Source organism: Trichosurus vulpecula, chromosome 2, assembly GCF_011100635.1.
Source record: "Trichosurus vulpecula isolate mTriVul1 chromosome 2, mTriVul1.pri, whole genome shotgun sequence".
Taxonomy (NCBI): Eukaryota; Metazoa; Chordata; class Mammalia; order Diprotodontia; family Phalangeridae; genus Trichosurus; species Trichosurus vulpecula.
Genome location: NC_050574.1, coordinates 8704138 through 8724689, shown reverse-complemented (window position 1 = coordinate 8724689; position 20552 = coordinate 8704138). Strand labels below are relative to the sequence as shown.

The following is a 20552-nucleotide window of genomic DNA, read 5'->3' as shown; positions in this document are numbered from 1 at the left end:
TTTCAAGCTTTCTCAGTGGAAAGACCAGAGCTGAATAGAAAATTTGACTTTCAAACACAACAATCAAGAGAAGCATGAAAAGGTAAACAAGAAAGAGAAATCATAATGGACTTACTAAAGTTGAACTGTTTTGTTTACATTCCTACATAGAAAGATGATGTGTATGATTCATGAGACCTCAATATCATAGTAGCTGAAAGGAATATGCATATATATATGTGTATACATATATATACATATGTGTGTGTCTATGTATGTATATGTGTAGGTATGTATATATATGTGTGCGTGTGTGTGTGTGCATGTGTGTATATACACACACACACACACACAAAGGGCACAGGGTGAGTTGAATATGAAGGGATGATATCTAAAAAAATAAAATCAATTTAAGGGATAAGAGAGGAATATATTGAGAAAGGGAGAGACAGAATGGGGTAAATTATCTCACATAAAAGTGGCAAGAAAAAGTGGTTCTGTAGGAAGGGAAGAGGGGGCAGGTAAGGGGGAATGAGTAAATCTTGCTCTCATTGGATTTGACCTGAGGAGGGAATACCATACACACTCAATTGGGTATCTTACCCCACAGAAAAGAAGGAGGAAGAAGATAAAAAAGGGGGGATGATAGAAGGGAGGGCAGATGGGGGGAGGAGGTAATCAAAAACAAACACTTTCGAAAAGGGACAGGGTCAAGGGAAAAAATTCAATAAAGAGGGATAGGTTAGGAAGGAGCAAAACATAGTTAATCTTTCACAACATGAGTATTGTGGAAAGGTTTTACATAATGATATGTATGTGGCCTATGTTGAATTGCTTGCCTTCTTAGGGAGGGTGGGTGGGAAGGGAAGAGGGGAGAGAATTTGGAACTCAAAGTTTTAAAAACAGATGCTCAAAAACAACAACAACAAAAAAAAGTTTTTGCATGCAACTAGGAAATAAGGTACACAGGCAATGGGGCATAGAAATTTATCTTGCCCTACAAGAGAAGAAGGGAAAGGGGGATGGGAGGGGAGTGGGGTGATAGATGGGAGGGCTGACTGGGGAACGGGGCAACCAGAATATATGCCATCTTGGAGTGGGGGGAGGGTAGAAATGGGGAAAAAATTTGTAATTCAAACTTTTGTTAAAATCAATGCTGAAAACTAAATATATTAAATAAATTTAAAAAAAAGAGATGTTCCTTAACATCCCTTTCTTCTTTGTAGAGGTGGGGTTTTTAGGTGTGGTACATATCATGTGCCCTCAGACTCAGGTTGATGTCTTGGTTAGTTTTGCTGAACTGCTTTGTGGACCCCCCCCCCCATTTTGTTCTTTGTTATAAGGGATGACTCACAGGAGAGGAAAGAATGAGAGAGATACACTCAGGAATAAGTGACAAAAAAATGAGATACCAATAAATGTCTTTTAAAATCCATCCTTTAAGTTTTCTGCCCAGCAATGACTATACTAATCTACTGTTTGATAAACCCAAAGACTCCGGCTTCTGGGATAAGAACTTACTATTTAACAAAAACTACTGGGAAAACTGGAAAATAGTATGGCAGAAACTAGGCACAGACCAACATCTTACACCACATTACAAGATAAAGTCAAAATGGGTACATGATTTAGATATAAAGGCTGATACTGTAAGCAAACTAGGAGAATAAGGAATAGTTTACCTGTCAGATTTATGGAGAACAGAAGAATTTATGACCAAACAAGAGACAGAGAACATTATGATATGCAAAATGGATAATGTTGATTACATTAAATTGAAAAGTTTTTGCACAAACAAAGCCAACGCAACCAAGATTAGTAGGGAAGCAGAAAGCTGGGAAGGAATTTTTATAACCAGTGTCTCAGATAAAGGCTTCGTTTCTAAAATATATAGAGAACTGAGTCAAATTTAAAAGAATACGAGCCATTCCCAATTGATAAATGGCCAAAGGATACGAACATACAGTTTTAAGAGGAAGAAATTAAAGCTACCTATAGTCATATGAAAAAAAATGCTCCAAATCACTATCGATTAGAGAAATGCAAATCAGAACAACTCTGAGGTAACACATCATGCCTATCAGATTGGCTAGCATGACAAAACAGGAATCTGGAGAGCAATTTGGAACTATGCCCAAAGGCCTATAAAAGGGCTATGATACCTTTTGATCCCACAATACTACTTCTAGGTCTGTATCCCAAAGATATCACAAAAATGGGAAAAGGGCTCACATGTACAAAACTATTTATAGCAGCCCTTTTTGTGGTGGTCAAGAACTGGAAAATGAGAGGTTGCCCATCAACAGGGGAATGACTGAACAGTTGTAGTATATGAATGTAATGGAATACTATTGTTCCACAAGAAATGATAAGCAGGAAGACTTCAGAAAAATCTGGAAAGACTTACATGAACTGATGCTGAGTGAGGTGAGCAGAACTAGAACATTTTATATAGTAACAGCAACATTGTGGGATGGCCAACTTTGATAGACTTATCTTTTCTCAGCAATGCAAGGATTTAAGACAACTCCAAAAGACTCATGATGGAAAATGGTATCCACATCCAGAGAAAGAACTATGGAATCTGAATGCAGATTGAAGCATACTACTTGCATTCTTTTTTTTTTTGTTGTTTGATTGTTTTTTTCTTTCTCATGGCTCCTCCCATTGATTATAATTCTTCTTACAGCATGACTAATGTGAAAATATATTTAATATGAATGTGTATGTAGAGCCTATGTCAGACTGCACGCTGTCTTGGAGAGAGGGAAGGGGAAGGAGGGGGAGAAAATTTAGAACTCAAAATCCTATGGAAGTGAATGTTGAAAACTAAAAATGAATTAATTAAAAAAAAAAAACATTCTGGCTGTGGGTCTCCCTAAGGCTGGGAAGGTGTACTTCCAGGCTTTTTGGCTTATGCCAAAGCCAATATCTCATTAAATATTTGCTCTCAAAATCTCTTTCAGGCTCATAATGGATCCTAGGAGGGAAACCATAGACAAGAGAAAATGGTTTCCCCGTGTTTAGTAAAGTTAAAGGGCTCCTCTCCAATGTGAACTCTAGAATGTCTAATAAGATTCCACTTATTGAAATCTTTCCCATATTCACTGTATGCAGGTATGAGGTAAATGAAGGCTTTATGGCATTCTTTTTCTTTCCCATATTCATTGCATTCAAAGGATATCTCTGCAGTAAGAGTTTCCCGAAGTATGTCTTCCCCATGGCTGAAGGCTTTCTCACATTCTTTAATGGATTGAGAGACTGTCTAAGGGTGAAAGCTTTATATTCAAGTGGTTTCACTCCAGTATGAATTCTCTGATATCTAATAAGGATATACTTTTCATGGAAGGCTTTCCCACAATCATTTCTTTGTAAGGGTTTCACTCTACAATGAACTCTCTGATGTCTTATAAAATCATACTACTCAATCAAGGCTTTGCTACCTTCACAAGGTTTCACTCCTTTATGAGCTTTTGGATATCTAATAAGGGCACTGCTTTTCAGTGAAGGATTGCCATTCATCACATTCAAAAGGTTTACTTCTAGTATGAATTTTCAAATGTTTATTCAGTCTTCCTTGGTGGCTGAAGATTATCACACATTCATTATATTCACAGCCTTTTGTATCTGTATGTGTTGTCTGATGGCTGATAAGGTATTCTCTCAGTCTGAAAGATTTCCCACATCTATTAAATTCAAAGAGTTTCTTCCCACTAGGAATTATCTGATTAAACTCTGCTTGTCATCCAAGGTTTTCCTACATTCCTGTAATTTAAAGAGTTTCTTTTCAATGTGAGTATCCTGTGATCCTATGAGTTTCAAAATAGTCCTTCAGCTTGAAGGCTTTTCCACATTCATAACATCCCAAAGGTTCATTCCAACATAAATTCTCTGATGGATAATAAGGGTTTGCTTCTCCCTGAATGCATTTCCCCATTCATAACATTTGAAAGATTTCTCTCCAGTATGAATGCTCTGATGTACTCTAAGGTGATGATATAGGCTGAAAGTTCTTCCCACATTCATTACATTCAAAAGGTTTCATTCCAGGAAGCATTCTCTGATGTCTACCAAGAATCTGCCTCTTATTGGACTATTTTCTACATTCATTATATTCAAAAGCATTTTTCTCCAGTATGAGTTCTCTGATTGCTTTTAAGGTGGTCCTTCTCCCTGAAGGCTTTCCTATATTTATTACATTTTAAGAGTTACACTCCAATATGAATTCTCTGATGGCCATTAGGATCCAGCCTGCCATTGAAGGCTTTTCCTCATTCAATACATTCAAAGGGTTTCACTGCAGTATGGATTCTCTGATGCCTACTCAAGCTCCCCCTATGGCTGAAGGCTTTCTCACATTTATTACACTCAAAAGGTTTCTCCCCTGTATGAGTTCTCTGATGCATTTGAAGATGATCCTTCATCCTGAAGGCTTTCCCACATTCATTACATTGAAAGGGTCTCAAGCCAATATGAATTCTCTGATGTCTAGAAAGATTCTGCCTGACACTGAAAGCTTTCCCACATTCATTACATTCAAAAGGTTTCTCTCCAGTATGAGTCCTCTGATGGCTTTTAAGATATCGCTTCTCCCTGAAGGATTTCCCACATTCTTTACATTCGAAGAGTTTCACTCTAGTAGGAATTTCCTGATGTCTAGTAAAGGTTTCCATCTCACATTTATTGAGTTCAATGGGTTTTTCTCTAGAAAGAATTTGCTGACATTCAGTGAGATTTGATCTTTTGTCAAAAGCTTTCCCACATTCATTACATTCATAGAGCTTTTCACCAGCTATATGACATTTAATGGCATCTGAGTGGTAAATGAAAAATTTCCTGCCTATGTTACACTTATGAAGTTTCTTCCCTGAGGAGAATCTAGTACATTGAATTTTGTCTGAAAAGTTTCTCAGGCTCTTTTCAAGGATATTATACTTATAGAGACTTTTTCCCACAGCAGCTCTTCCTTGGGCAAAACAGACTGGCCCCAGACTAACATGTCTTACCAAAGAATTATTTTCTGGTACATTGCCCTGGCAAGATGATCTTTTGTGAGTAATTGTTAATTGCTGGGATTCTCCATCCTGGGGACCCTTCTGATTTTTTAACTTGACCATAAATGTCCTAGATTCTCCCATATCAGGATGCCAGGGACTGTTCTGTGGTCTTCTTTCCTTGGCTGATACTCCCAGGCAAGTGTCCTCAGTCAGTGCCAAGTCTTGGTTCTCACACCTGCTATCTTCATTAAACAAATCTAAAAGAAATAAATATGTGTCAGAAACACAGAAAACAGAAAAATGTGTCATAAATTCTTTGAGGAGGGACTATTTTTTTAAACAAAAAATGCTACAATTGAGACTATCCCTATCACCTCTAAGATCAAATACAAAATTCAGTTTCATATTCAAAGCTCTTCAAAACCTCATCCCCTCCTACCTTTCCAGTCTTCTTACACCTTACTCCCTAGCATATCCTCTTTGATTCAGTGACACGGACCTCCTGGCTGCTCCATCTCTCAGCTCTGGGCATTCTCTCCAGTAGTCTCCCTTACCTGGAGTGCTCTTCCTCCCCCACTCTGACCACTGACCTCTCTGGCTTCCTTTAAGTTTCAATTAAAATTCTACCTTGTACAAGAAGCCTTCTCCAACCTCTGGAATTGAAGATTCCAGTGCCTTCCCCCTCGGTTCATTATTTCCTACTTATTTTGTATAAAGCTCTTTTGTATATATTTGTTTGTGTTTTGTCCCTCCCATTAGATTATAAGCCCCTTAACATCAGGGACTATCTTTTGCTTCCTTTTGTGTCCCCACTCCTTAGCATGGTGATTGGCATACAGTAGGCATTTAATAAATGTTTATTGATTGAATATTATGATTGAAAACAAAAGAGTTTGGTGTTCATAATATATGGACAACTCACCCAAAGGTGTGTGCATATATGTGTGTATAACCATGTACATATATACATACACATGTATATTGTTGTTGTGTCTTTTCAGTCACGTCCGACTTTGTGTCCCCATTTGGAATTTTCTTGGCAAAGATACTGGAGTGGTTTGCTATTTCCTTCTCCAGCTCACTTTACAGATAGGGAACAAAGGCAAACAGGGTTAAGTGACTTGCACAGGGTCACACAGCTAATAAGTGTCTGAGGCGGTATTTGAACTCATCAAGATGAGTCTTCCTGATTCCAAGCCCAGTGCTCTTATCCACTGTACCACCTAGCTGATGTCTATCTATCTATCTATCTGTATACACACACACACACACACACACACACACACACACACACACAATTCTCAAAAGAAGAGCTGCAAACTACTAGTAGCTATAGGAAAGAATGCTCCAACCCACTAGTAATAGGAGAAATAAAAAGCAAAACCCCAGCAAATTGGCAACAATGACAAAAGATGGGAATAACCAATGCTGGAGGGGCTGTGGGAAGACGGGCACACTAATGCATTGTTGGTGGCACTGTGGTATAGTACAAATATTTTGAAAAGTAATTTGGAATTATGCAAATAAAGTGACTAAAATGTATATATGCTTTGACTCAGAGATGCTACTACTTGGCTTATATCCCAAGAAGGCCAATGATAAGAAGTCCCCTTACACCAAAATTTTATGGCAGCACTTTTTGTGATGACAAAGAATTGGAAACAAAGTGGATGCCCATCGATTGGAGAATGACCAAACTATGGTTCATGAATGTAACAATATATTACAATGCTATCAGAAACAGTGAATTGGATGAGTACAAAGAAGTATGGAAATATTTACATGATCTGATGCAAGTAAACAAGGCTAAGAAAACAGCATACACAATAACTACAACAATGAATGGGTAGATCACAAAAAAAAAACAACCCAACAAACAAACAACAAAAAAACACCCAAAGTGAATGTTGTAAAAATACTCAGGTGCCACAAGGGAGAGAGCTAAGAAGACATCCCAACTTTACTCCTCCGTAGAGGTGTGAGGTCAAAGAAGTCTGTTAAACTGCATATATTTTCAGACTTTTTTGATATATACACTGGTTTTGCTCCCTTTTTACCATTTGTATTTTTTTATTTAAAAATATTATTTATGTTTTGCATGACTTCATTTGTATAATGGGTATAATGTTGCTTGACTTCTCAATAGGAGGGGCCAGTGGGAGGGAAAGAATGTGGAAGTGAAAATTTTAAAAATGAATGTTTAAAAAAATTATTTGTTATGAGGTATGGTTCTCTCAGAAAAGGAAAGGGAAAGGGAAAAGGTACTAGGAGATATTATGGGGGTATAATAAACAAAGGTCGTCAATAAAATTCCATTTTTAAAAATTCTCCTTGTCAAACCTACTTGTCATTGATTAAAAAATAAGTACCTACATCAGTGGAAAAGATTAGATAAGAATAAATTGGACACAAACTAAAAACAAAGTGTCCTATAAAACACAAAAGCAAAAATCCCTTGAGGAAGAACTCATTTGTTCAAAAATTCTGGGAAACCTGAAAAGAGGCTTGACAAAAATTAGAATTAGACCATCATCTTACACTACATAACAAGGAAGTCAAAATGGATATACAGGAAGGGGGAGAAAAAAGATGGATTATTATCTGAACATTAAAGAACACATCATAAAAAATTTAGAACAGAATTAGATCAGGTAACTAATTACTGTGGCTAAGAGGAGAATTCTCTACCTTGAAAGAAGGACAGAGATGATTACAAAAGATACTCTAGATAATTGTGGTTCCGCGAAATTTAAGACTTTTTGACCTAATAAAAATCAATGCAAGTAGGATAAGAAGGAAAAGTGGTTAACTGGAGAAACAAAAAAACCCGTTGCATCAAATTTTTCCAATAAGGGTCTTCTCTCAAATATAAGGAAAAATGTACCAGCAATGTTGGATACCAAGAGTCACTCCCAAGTGAATAAGTGGTCAAAAGATATGTGCGATATTTCAAGAGTGCTGCTACTTGAATGACCAGCTGGACTTCCAGATGTAATGCATTTCGTCAGCCTACTTGTCATTCCCTCACCTGGCCAAGGGTCTCTGGGAACTTCCTCCTCAGGCATCCATGGTGCTTCTCCTCTTTCTAACTGGGAGATCACATATGGTTTGGAAAATGGAAGTCCTGGTCCTGGGGACAGAAATAGGAAGGAATTGGAGAACTCTATCTCAAGAGTCCAATCCAAGACTCTTTCTCTTCATGGAAAAGAAGAAATCTGAGAAGGTGCAAAGGTTGGTACCATGGAACTCTCACCAACATTCACTTATTTTCTGTACAAATTATCTGATTTGGGCTGAGAAAGAAAATTATTTAATTTGATGCATGGTGTGTTAAAAAGAGTAGGATCTTTTCACACCTTCAGGTATCTGCCCCAGCACTTTACCAAGAATCTCTTACTTAAGGGTTAGGGTTAAGAGTATAGGAAAACTCCCACCTCAGGGCCAGCATGGTTCAGTTACAGGATTTCTACCCATATAAAAGCAAAGGATTTGTGCCTGGATATATCCAATTTTCAGGCTCCAATGGACTTTGGACTCTTCCTACATTATAAGTATACGTGAATACCCCTACACATTCAACAAAAACCAAGAGATAGTTTTCATACCCCTCACAGCCGCTGGAAATGAGACAGCAAGGATAGCCCAGTGGGCAGATGGGGAGTCCCAAGGGCGGCCATTCTTACCCACAGAGACCAAGTGCTCATAGTTCTCCAGCATCACATCCCTGTATAGATCCCTCTGAGCAGGGCTCAGGCGTTTCCACTCCTCCAGTGAGAAGTCCACAGCTACATCCCTGAATGTCAATGGATCCTGAAATATCAAACACACTTCTTCTTAGCCAGGGACCACGTCTCTCACAGTCCAAAGAAAACTAATGGAGTTAGCAGTTTGTAGAGGTGTGGGGAAGGGATCTCAAAGCACTTCCTGTACTATTAGTTGTGAGTTGTTAGAGAAGGCTGTGGAAGAAACAATAGAAAAGAGAGTACTTGAAAAGAATAAGAAGGAAATGGAGGGGATTTGGAAGTATGAACCTGAAGAGAGGGACTCTAGGAGAAGGAAAAAAAGAAGGCAGTGGGTATGGGAGGAGAAATATGAAAAGGAAAGTAAATGAAGGATGAATTAAACAAACCGTTAAGTCACACAATTGGTGAAATTGGAGTTCATCTGAAACAGAAGACAGAGATGGGGAAGTTGTGTGTCACCATCAAGTTAGGATGGGCAGTGGACAGAGTGCCAACCTTAGACACTTACTAGTTCTGTGACCCTGGACAAGTCACCTCACCCTGTTTGCCTCAGTTTCCTCATCTGTAAAATGAGCTGGAGAAAGAAACGGCAAAGCACTCCAGTATCTTTGCCAAGAAAACCCCAAAGGGGGCCAGGAAGAGTAGGACATGACTGAAATGACTCAACAACAAAATCAAGTTAGGAAGAGGCCACTAAGCTGTGCAATTCATACAGAGATACTATGGAGTGGAGGCATCAAACCCCCAACTAGTTCAAAAGACTAAGCTGGGTATATCTTGAGTAGCAGGAGAGCAGGGAAAACTTGGCGTTGACTTGAACTGACTTTGTGAAGTTTGGATTTCTGCCACAGCCAACACTCTGCCATCTCTGTTCCAAGAGTTGGCTGGTTTCTCCCTACAGAAGGTAAAGGGACCTAAGGACTGCCTGTCCACATTCCCGTTTGAAAGGGACAGAGAAGTGTCCCTGAATGGGAAAGGCATCAATGAGGAAACAAAAGAAAGCGAGGCAGCAGAAAAAGTAAAGAAAATCATTCTGGGAAGTCCAGCTACTGCATGGGATGTCAGAAGTTAATGTTCTAGACAGGCAACAATTAAACTGAATATGGCTAAACGTAAAGCTTAACACTTGGGTTCAACAAATCCACTCCAGAAGACATGGTTCCCAGGTTCCGTCAGCTCTGTGTCATCCATTATAGTGGTCAAAATATTCTGGGAGAGAATACCCAAGGCCTAGTCTATGGATGAGACTTAGATGGGCTAAGGCCATTCAGGAGAATGGAAGTGAGATGATATTTCAGGAAGCAGAATCTTAACTTACCTGGTATCTGGTGGTCAGCCACTCAGAAGTACTTCCTGTCTCTAGACTCCTGTCCTGGGCAAGGGCAGGAGCTTTAGAAGGCTGAACTACGAGAGGGAAAGAAGTCATGAAGGTGATCGAAACCTCCTTAGAGCTCCCAAATGAGAATAGTCCCTCATCCCCAAGCCCTTCCACCAACTTCCTCCTCCGCTCTCCCTGAGCTGCCTAATGGTTCTGAAGAATGCTACAAAACTGTGTTTAGACTAGGAAAGCTATAGATCTAGGCCACTGTGAGCAGGGTCCTCACTGGCAACTCTTTCATTCTTTACTTGTCATTAAGTCCATGACATTTGGGCCAAATTCTCTTCACCACCCTGAACTCCCCTCGGACAGGACCTTTCCTCTGACTATACTGAGATCAAGGACGACAAGATCCAGTTGGAAGTGTCTTATCATTCTCTGATTCCTTTCAGATGCCTCTGTATCTTCACTGTCACTTCCTCCCTCCCTTCCAGCCCAGTCCCAAAGCTGGAGGTATCCCTCCCTCCCCATCTGCTCAGGGGTCACATTAGTGCCTCCTGCTTCTGGACTCTCGCCTCTTCTAGGGACTGAAACCTAGCCTGGGATGGGCTAAGCAGATCTGGGAAATGCCTGAATCCCTAGAACCCAAAGCAGATGTTAATGGGTCATTGCAATTCAAAGTGTAAACTTTTCCTAGAGGGAATGTGGGCCCCTGGAATGCAAACACTTTTCCCCACCCAGTGAGGGCTTGGTAAATGCTAGGAGAGTAGTCAAAGGATCTCTCCTTGGTCATATACCATTTGATATTTCTATCACTTTTTCATAAAGGTAAAGGAAGAATAGGGCAGCTGGTGGCACAGAGGATAGAGCGCCAGGCCCGGAGCCAGGAAGACCTGAGTTCAAATTCAGCATTGGACACTTACGCGCTACGTGACCTTGGCCAAGTCACTTCACCCTGCTTACCTCAGTTACCTCATCTGTAAAATGAACTGGAAAAGGAAATGGCAAACTGCTCTAGTATCTTTGCCAAGAAAAACTCAAATGGGGTCATGGAGAGTTGGACACAACTGAAGGTGATTGATGATAAAGGAGGAATGCTTGTCATATTTGATGACACACAGCTAAGACTCACGCTAGGAAAGAAAAAATCCATTTCCTAAAAATCTCAGCAGACCACAACAGCCCAGCCTTTGAGAATTTGGTGGGGAAAATCGGAAAATTCTATACTTTGGCTAAAAAAACCCACTTACGTATTTGTGATGGGAATATAGGACGTGAAAATAGTTTCTGTGAAAAAAACGCAGGGATTTTTGTGGATGGTAAGGCCAGTATGTGTCGAGAAAGTGAGACAGCAGCTAAAACAGCAGCTGCTATCATAGGCTGGACTGCAGAGGAGGTGACAGCTGGCCTTGAAGACTGGGATGGGAGTGGTCAGGAAGCTAAATCAACTCAGGGCCCAGACAAGGCACAAAGCACAACAAAAGCTGACAAAGTTAGTCAGCAAGGGCCAGGCACTGCTCTAAGTGGTAGGGAAACAAAGGCTGAAGCAGGGTCCCTGCCCTCAATGAGCGCATACATATTCAAACAGGATAATGATATGCAAACAACTATGTACATGTGACAGTATGTGTGTATGTGTGTGTATATTTACATACATGTACATATATAGTATAAATGGCAGATAATCTCAAGCTAGAAGAAGTCTGCAATGCAGGGGCCTGGAAAAGGCTTCTTAGAGAAGAGGATTTGAGCCGTGTCTTGAAGGAAGCCAGGAAGGCAAAAGGCAAAGGAATACAGTCCAAGCATGAGGGAGAGCCAGTGAATAAGCACGGGGTTGGGAGAGGGAGCGCTGCTGGGAAGAGCAGCAAGGAGGCAGGGAGAGCTGGATCCCAGAATCAAAAGAAGACTGGAAAGATTAGGAGGGACCAGGTGGTGAAGGTGATAAATGGCAAAGTGCATTTGACGTCTGATCCTCAGGGTAACAGGGAGTCGCAGATTTACGAAGGGGGAGGAGACAAAAGAAAATTAGTAGTTGGGGTACTTGTAAATGTTGCTCCCTTAGCCCCTGGATCTTTCCTTACTATGACTTTCCCTGAGTTATCAGTTGTCTCTTCTCCCATAATAGGCAGATTCTTCTCTCCCAATCATTCTATCAGCATTGATCAAGCATTCGTGAGAGCTCAGTGGTACAGTGGATAGAGAATACGGGGCTTGGAGTAGGGAAGATCCGAGTTCAAATTTAGCCCCAGACACTTAGTAGCTGTGTAATCCTGGGCAAGTCACTTAACCTGTTTGCCTCAGTTTCCTCACCTGTAAAGTGGGGATCACTACAGCGCCTGCCTCCCAGGGCTGCTGTGAGGATCAAATGGGATTGTATTTGTAAAGTGCCTAGCACAGTGCTGAAACCTCACAAGATATCTGGAGGTTTACAGGCTAGATTTATTTTAAGGACCATGCCTTAAACCCAAATCCCCCTAGCTCTCACTGACTGGCCATAAAAGGTCCCAGCCCAAGCCTCATTTGGTCATTATTTGGGCATTGATGGCTCACAGTGAGTGTAAATAGCAATTGCTTCTGTTTTGGCCAGAAACCTTGAGGGTCTTCCCCTCCCAGATTGTTTTTTTTTTCTTAACTAGGTAAAAGAAGTCATTCTTTGCTTCATTTCTTATGTAGCCTTAATCACTGAATGGGTATTGCCTCAGACAAACTGAGACCTGGGAAAGACCTTATAGCTTAGAAAGGCCAAGGTCCCCCACTGCATCCAAGGCCATCTCCAATCGTTCAGACCTGTAATTGGCCACTGGACCCATATGGCTCCAGAGGAGAGAGTGAGGTTGGTGACTTTGCCCAGCCCTGCCTCACTTAAATACTAATTTACTGGTGAGTCATGATGTCACCTTCCCAATGTCATGGTCCTCCTTGAGAAGAAAGGACCAACAGCAGCAGCACAGTACTGGCACACAGTGGGTGCTTGACAAATGCTTGTTACTTTCCCTTCCCCACCACTGTGTTTCAGGCACTGTGCAGGGTGCCAAGGACACAACATGGCCCTTGCCTTACAGGAGCTTAAGATTGGAGGAGGCAAAATATACAGAAATAAGAGCCAACAGCTGCAGAGGGACAGAAGGACAGGCCTAAGAATGAAAGTGTCAGGAAACAAAAGATTCTGGGACACAGAGATGACTGTGAATACCTTCCAGGCATGGGCACAGCCAGAGCAAAGACCCAGGGAAGGAACAAGGCATGTCTGAGGATGGACAGGTGGACTGGGGCCAGGCTGCAATGGGCTTTAAGTGACAGTTCCCCCTCCATCTGCCCACCTGGCCTTCTCCTCTCCTTCTGGAATACCTGTTTCCTCAAACATTTAGGCCAAATTCTCTTCCTACATCCACATACCACTAGAGTCAGAGACCAAAGTGAAGACAAAAAAAATCCACCAATCACCTCCTGAAAGAAAAGCCCCAGGAATGCCATAACAAAAAGCTAGAGCTCTCACATCAAAGAAACACTTAGACAAGCATCCAGAAGGAAGCATAAAAGTACCAAAGAACCACTCAGGATCACGCAAGACATACCAGTTTCTACTAAAAACCAGAGGAGATCTTGGAATATATTATAGACAGTTCTCCATTCACATAAATTTGCCGCAAATCTGACTTCCCAGCAGGTGGGTGGCAGAACCCCTACTTGGGCTGGGGCTCTGGCTCCAGCTCCCAGCAGGCTGCATCAAGGGTGGTGATGGCAGGGACAGGAGCAGCAGCAGTAGTGGAAGCAGCAGCAGTGCTGATGCAGCACCTTGCCAGGGGTCCTGAAGCTGCTCCACTGTGGGGGTGGGAGGAGTCCAGGCCCTAAAGCTGCTCAGGCTGCAGGGCCATGCAGAGCCCTGATAAGAGAGGGGGACATCTGTAGAATGGTCCACTTACATTAATTGAGAACCATCTGTATCTCCAAAGGCAAAAATGGGAGAGGCTTGTAACCAAGAATGGCTTACCCAGAAAAGTTAAGCTAAATTCTACAGGGGAACAAAAAATAGACCTGTCAAGTATTTCTAATGAAAGACTGGGGATGAGTCAAAACTTTGAAATACAAATGCAACAGTCCAGAGGAATCTATAAACCATAAATCTACTTGAGCCAATGGAGGGCGCTACACATGATGGTATAGTGAGAAGGAGGAAGGAATTCATCCTTTGGAACCTTCATGTTTCCAAAGGGTATTAAGGGAGTTTGTTTTGCTCTGAGGCTTTTAAGATGGTAAAGAGAAGGGAGGGTAGAAGGGGGAACGTGAGAATAGAGGAAGGACGAAGATGGATAAAACTCATCATTTCTCATAATGGCGGTGCCTGAATAGCTGAATAGAAAAATATGGAGAAGTCAGGGAGCGGACAACAGATGAATCTCATCCCGAACTGAAATGGACACAGGAGAAATGAACATGTGCATGCACGTAGGAAGACAGACAGACAGACAGACACACACACACACACACACACACACACACAGAGTCAAAGCACCAATACAGCAAATTCAACAAGGAAAGAAGTGAAGAGAGGGAAGGGAGAGTTAAGAGTAAAGACATATCAGGGAGGGCAGAGTCTCAAGCAAACAAACTTTCTGATCCTGAAGGGGGGGCATAAAGGGGAAGAACAGAAATGCAAAGAACTGGAATTCTAGAGGTGCCTTAGATTTGCTCTTCAGCAACTGGGGAAAAGCTGAAACAAAGTGTGGTGTCTCACTGTACTGGAACATTACTGTGTACAATAAGATGATGAAAGAGACTATTTCTGAGAAACACGAACTGATGTCAGAGAACACTATACAAGGAAGCAGCATCATTAAGAAAAATAACTTCCAAAGACCTGAGAATGCGGATCAAGGTAGTGACCAACGATGCCCCCACCAGACCTATAAGGAGTCATGATGTCAATTTCCTGAGAAAGGTGATGAACTCAAGGTCAGAAAGAGACATCCATTTTTGGACATGGCTACTGGGTAGACACGTTTTGCTTGATAAAAGGGGTTCCCCCCCATCCCCACTTGCTTTTTAACAAAGGAAGCAGTTTGAGCGAAAAGTGAAAAATAATGAAAATGAAGCACAGACATGCTGAAGAGCTGTAAAAGTAACATGGAATTTTTTCTATACTTTTGAAACTCATGATCTTATACCCAGTCCCCATTTTGTGTTCTGCTGTATATGTGGAAATACTCTCTCTTTTTGAGTGTGTAAGCTCAGAATAAAAAATAAAATGTAAAATTCCCAAGTAGTGAATTTTTCTTACACATCATTAAAGAGCACTCTGGTATTTGGGCCATTCAGCCAGATTTGAATCCTTCACCTTGATCATCACCTGCTGATAGTCTGGTCCACATCTGTCAAGAAGAGGAGGAGATGCTTTAACAAAGGCTTTGGTGAATCAAAGTCAACTTTACTCGCAGCATTTTTCTAAACAACCAGCTTAGTAACTCTGTTAAGAAAGGACCTCTTCTTGAAGATGTCTGGCCAGCTCTTGGGACTTGTGCCTGAATTTCCTAAAAAGGCTCAGTAGATAAACACTGCTTGAAAGATTCCTTCTAGAATCTTCCCAGAAATCAAAGGCAAAGTCACACATTTCCTCCACACATGTATTTAGCAGGAGCTCCCAGCAAAACCCTCCTTGCAATGAGGCAGCATCTGTGTCTTGGGCCATGTAGGACTCAAGAGTTCATGTATCAATCCAACAAGAGGCCATGGGGTAGTCAGTACCCCAAAGCCCCCAAACTCTCTGGTGGGACCAGTAATGGACTGATTTTCTCAGTGGAAATGGCAGAAAAGAAGAGGTATTACCATCTGCTTCGCTGCTGCACTCTAAGGACCATGGGACCTTTCCATCTGACTTGTAGCTGAAACCTTCATGGAACCTGAGACACAACCTGAGCTTTCTTGCCTTCTGTATCTATAGTACTTTGCACACTGCTCCCCAGGTAGTGAGCACACAGTATAGATGTTTTCATTCACTCACTCACTCATTTGATTCACTCCTTCACCATGAGGTCAGAGCCATTTACTAACAACCACCCACTAAGGAATGGAGATGTTGACATCATCTCTCCACAGGGCCATTCCCGTTTACACATGGGCACATGCAGGCATACGAGCAGACATCACCCCCAAACACTCAGAAGATCACCTGCCTACACCCATGGCAAGGATCCACTGTGTCCTGCACAGGAAATGCAATTGAAACTGAGCCGGGCCACCCTTGAGTCAGCAAGATAGAAAGACATGGGAGGGATGCTGGAAAGCCTCGGGGACCAGCCCATGGTCTCCTCCTCAGTCTGGACCCGCTGGCTCCCAAGCTCAAAGGCTCATAGATCCTGAGCTGCAGGGTACCTCACAGGTCATTTGCACGTTCATTTTACAGATGAGAAAACTGAGGCCCAGGGAGGTGAAGGAACTTGTCCCAAAGAGAAGTATCAGTGGTGACATCTGAACCCAGGTCCTCTGACTCCACCGCAGCAGAAGGCTTGCTAAGACCACAGAGTCAATTGGGCGAATGTCTCAGAACCTGCCAGGATGAAGTAGACAAGCCTCCCCAGACCTGGGCCATGAGGCTGGTGGTCAAAGGGCCAGGGAAGACAAAGGCAGTGGATCCCGTCAGGCTGTCATAAGGGGCAGTATGGCCTCAAACAGTCTTTAAAGGGCCCCCACTTCCCCCAGCCAGCCCTGAAGGGGACAGAAGGCAAACTGCATATGCATGAATCAAATCTGGCAGAGAGGGTGGCCATTTCAGGAAAAGCCAGGGAAGAGAAAAGTCAGTGACAAAGAAAATAAAAATGACTGGCTCAAGAACATCCTTTCAAAGATGAGTCAAGGAGACCAATCCAGAGATCCCCCCAGGCACCCACAGTGGACAACAGGAGCTCCCAGGAAAGGTGGCAAAAAGGAGCGGTCACAACCACTGGAGCCTGGGCAGAGGGCAGAGGGTGGGGCCACTATGGACAATATGGGAAGCACCATCTCTATGGTGATCATCATTGAGATGTCCTCTCTCATGTGAACATGATTCAGAAGAATCAAAAGCAACCAACTCATTTACAGTTGAGGAGACTAAAGCCCAGATTGGATAAAGGCTTCCTTGAGGTCATACAGGTAGCAGACCTAGGGCTGACCCCAGGCTTGCTGAGTCTGTCTGGTACATCACACTGCTCCAGGGAGGTGGTGGATCCTGAAGGGAGGGACGACGTTCTGGGGGAACAGGAGGGTGAGTGGGAGCAGAACTTTCTGGTTGGGAGTAGCAGGACATAAGCTGACGGAGGTAGGTTGCGGCAATTTGAGAACAGCTTGGAATGCCTGATGATGGGGAGACAATGAAGATGTTGGATGCATGCTGGATGGGGAGGAATAGTGACTGGAGACAGGGAACCTCAGGAGGACATGGCTTTAGTATTCCAGACAAGAAGTCAGAGGATTTCTTGGGAGGAAGAGGAAGACGGGAGAGATATTCAGGGGGGACAGAGGTGGACCTGGCTTCATTTCAAGCGTGAGCAAAGGCACTGAACAAAAGAGGGCAAGAGAACAACTGGAAACAGTCATCAGGTTCACCTGGAATATGGGATATGTGCAGGGAAACTGCCTTGGATGGCTCAGGTCCTGTTGGGGAAAGGGCTGGGCTAGAGATGCTGTGCGGAAAAGAGATGGAGGGAGAGAAAGGAACCTCGTGGACTCTAGGAACCTACACAACAGGGGGCAGAGAAAGGAAACTGACCCACCTTGTTCCTGCTAGTCAGGAACCCGGGAGCTGTTCCCTGCTTTTCTCTAGTCTAGTTGTCCACAGTGTCCTAAGAAAACAAAGCTAGGGAGAAAAAAATGACCATGAGGAGGATCGCAGAACTCTGGTCTCAAACCTCCCTATACACACACACACACACACACACACACACACACACACACTCACACTCACACAGTTCCTGCTCTCAACAAAGTTCACAGTTTAATGGAGAAGCCCACAGGAACAAAACTCAATGCGAGCAAGATTTCCAAGGGATAAATTGGAGATCATCAACAGAGGGAGGGCATTAACCTGGGGTGGGGGGAGGGTCGGGAACTGAGGGTTTCCCGGTAGAAGACAAGATTGTAACTGGGACTTGAAGGAAGCCAGGAGGTGGAGGTGAGGAGGGGGCGCGTTCCAGGCAGGGGGCACAGCCAGCTAAAGTGTCTGGAGTCAGGAGATGAACGTTTGGCCAGGCAGGAGAGCGAGGGGCTGAAAAACCCCGAAAGCGGCGATCTCAAATCAGTGTCGGGCAGCCCCGGGTCTGCAGGGTCTCACTAACTCAGCCAAGGTCGGAGCAGGTGGGGGGCTCCACGCTCCCATGAGGCCTGGGGCTCAGCCCCCCACCCCCGGCTCCCGCTCCCCTCCCTCCTCCGCCCGGCCAATTTTCCGTCTCTTCTTAGCAGCCCCCCTGACGCTGCACCCCAGACCTACCTTCAGGATCCCCAAAGAAAATCTGTTTTTCTTCCCCGGTGCCCACCCACAAGGTCAGTGACTGGCCTTGGCGCATGCTCAGTCCTTTTCCCTCGCTGTCAGGTTCTAGTTATGTTGTCCCGTTAGCCAGCCTCTGCGCATGCTCAGTCTCATTCCCTCACTGTCACACAGCCCTCATGTTAGCGAGTCTCTGCGCAAGTTCAGTCCCTTCCCCTCGCTGTCAGTTTCAGGTTACACTCCGGCCAGCTAGCCAACCTCTGCGCATGCTCAATCTCACGAATACCCACGGCTGTCTTAGTACTCCACCTCTCCCTGCCCACCCTCGAACAAACGAGTTAGTGCAGCCAGTGCGCATGCCCAGTCGCTCCGTCAGGATTCCCGCCCCCTCGGACGCCGTGCTCCTTCCGCCGGTTCCGTCCGCCGCCGAACTCTCTCCATTCCCTTGGCCGGGGCTACTTCCTCCGCCAAGGACTCACAACGACCTTCACCCCTCACGCTCCCCAGAGTCTGCGACCCAGAATGGTAAAGTGCGCGAATAGGCCTCTCACAGGTACACTCAAGGCTCGGACCAGAGCTCTCAGCCAATCAGAGTCATCCGTTCCCCGCCCACTCTCAGCCAATCAGAGGCCAGGCCTGCCTTTCCGCGCCCCCCCCCCCCCCCCCCCCCCCCGTTCTCCTGCTCTCACCTTCTTCCTCGGTGCCCGCCTACCCCTTCCCCGGCCTTCTGCCCCTGGACCCCAAAGAGGAAGCTAGGGTGGTCCCGGAGAATTTCCTCCTCTCTCTGCCCTTCCATCTTCTTTGGTCTTTGGCCATCTCCAGGACCCCAGCTGCTGTGGCTCCTTCACTCCCTCCCATGGCCAGAAGGGGGCGTGCGATCGAGATGGAGGGAGCCTTGACAGTCCACGTGGCTTCCCCAGGTACGGCGGCTCGTACCGGACAGAGGAGAAGCCGGATCCTGGGCCGACTGAGATCTGAATGGCCCCTTCGAGATCTCCGTCCGCCTCAAGGCCGCTAAGTCGAGGGTTCCCCCAGGCCCTGCCCTGGCCGTTTTCCTTGCCCATCCCCCAGCTGCTACGGGTTGAATTGCCACCTGCGTGCAGGTGATCCGCACACCCGGCCCCAACCTCTCTCCTAGCCTGCAGTGTCCGCAGCCCTAGCTGCCTTCTGGACGTCTGGCCCCGATAGGACGCCCGAGCTGAAGTCACTGTCTTCGCCCTCCAACCCGGCCTTCTTCCTCACATGTGATTACTGTTGAGGGAACAGCTAGAGAGCCAGGCTCAAAGTTAGCTAAGGCATAAGGAGAAATAGCAGAAGAGGTTACGGGCAGATGGAAATATACACCCATTATAGATTACATTATATATTAGTGTGTAATGGGGAGGCACTCGTGCTGTTCAGTGGTTTCAGTCGAGTCTGACTTTTCCTGACCTCCTCTGGGGTGCCTTGTCATTTCCTTCTCCAGATCATTTTACAGATGAGGAAACCAAGGCAAACAGGGTTAACTGACCCCCCCCCCCCCCCACACACACACACACAGATTTAGGAAACATCTGAGGCCAGATTTGAACTCAGCAAGATGAGTCTTTCTGATTCTGGTCCGAGTGCTCTGTCCATTTCTATCCTCCCTGCCCTTAGGAAAAATAAAATGATAAGAGTCAGATAGAATATATACATATATGTAATAATAATAGAAGTGGTAAATAACGTACGCATACATATAGATTTAGTAATGGGGAAGAATTCATGTGGTTAGTGCTAAATCCAGCACATACATTGTTGGACAGATGGAATTTGCCTCATCCACTACTAATTAGGCCTTATGGTCTCATGCCATTTTAGCAGGATATTCTTTGCAAAGATACCCGAGTGTTCACCATTTCCTTCTCCAATGTCCCCATATTACAGTTGAGGAAACTGAGGCAAACAGAGGTTAAGTGACTTGCCCAGACTTGCCTAGTACATGCCTGAGGCTGGGTTTACACTCAGGTCTTCCTGACTCCAGGCCCAGCACTCTATCCACTACTCCACCTAGGTGCCCTTAAACCAAATTATTT

The 20552-nt window shown here is 44.1% G+C and overlaps 1 protein-coding gene across 3 annotated transcripts; it reads right to left on the bottom strand.

Moving 5' to 3' along the window:
- Nucleotides 1–3527: 3527 nt before the first annotated feature.
- On the bottom strand, nt 3528–18677 carry LOC118837572 (zinc finger protein 184-like). Of its 3 annotated transcripts, XM_036744533.1 has the most exons (7): nt 18499–18533; nt 17786–17868; nt 15316–15406; nt 10038–10123; nt 8660–8786; nt 8005–8106; nt 3528–5233 (listed from the first exon to the last, which is right to left on the bottom strand). In XM_036744533.1, the coding sequence occupies exons 3-7, from the start codon at nt 15347–15349 to the stop codon at nt 4251–4253; spliced, it is 1332 nt and encodes a 443-aa protein (XP_036600428.1). In that variant the 5' UTR covers nt 15350–15406; nt 17786–17868; nt 18499–18533; the 3' UTR covers nt 3528–4250. The 3 variants fall into 3 exon arrangements, with proteins under 3 accessions (XP_036600428.1, XP_036600427.1, XP_036600426.1); XM_036744532.1 differs by lacking the exon at nt 17786–17868 and having other exon boundaries at nt 18499–18587; XM_036744531.1 differs by lacking the exons at nt 15316–15406; nt 17786–17868 and having other exon boundaries at nt 18499–18677.
- Nucleotides 18678–20552: the final 1875 nt, after the last annotated feature.

Excerpts from the sequence above, each read along its gene's own strand:
- LOC118837572 (XM_036744531.1), bottom strand. The coding sequence starts at position 18,574 with ATGCGCCAAGGCCAGTCACTGACCTTGTGGGTGGGCACCGGGGAAGAA. Across the intron at positions 8,787-10,037 it reads GGCTGACCACCAGATACCAG|GATCCATTGACATTCAGGGA; the intron begins GTAAGTTAAGAT and ends TTGATATTTCAG. Across the intron at positions 5,234-8,004 it reads TCCCAGAGACCCTTGGCCAG|ATTTGTTTAATGAAGATAGC; the intron begins GTGAGGGAATGA and ends TATTTCTTTTAG.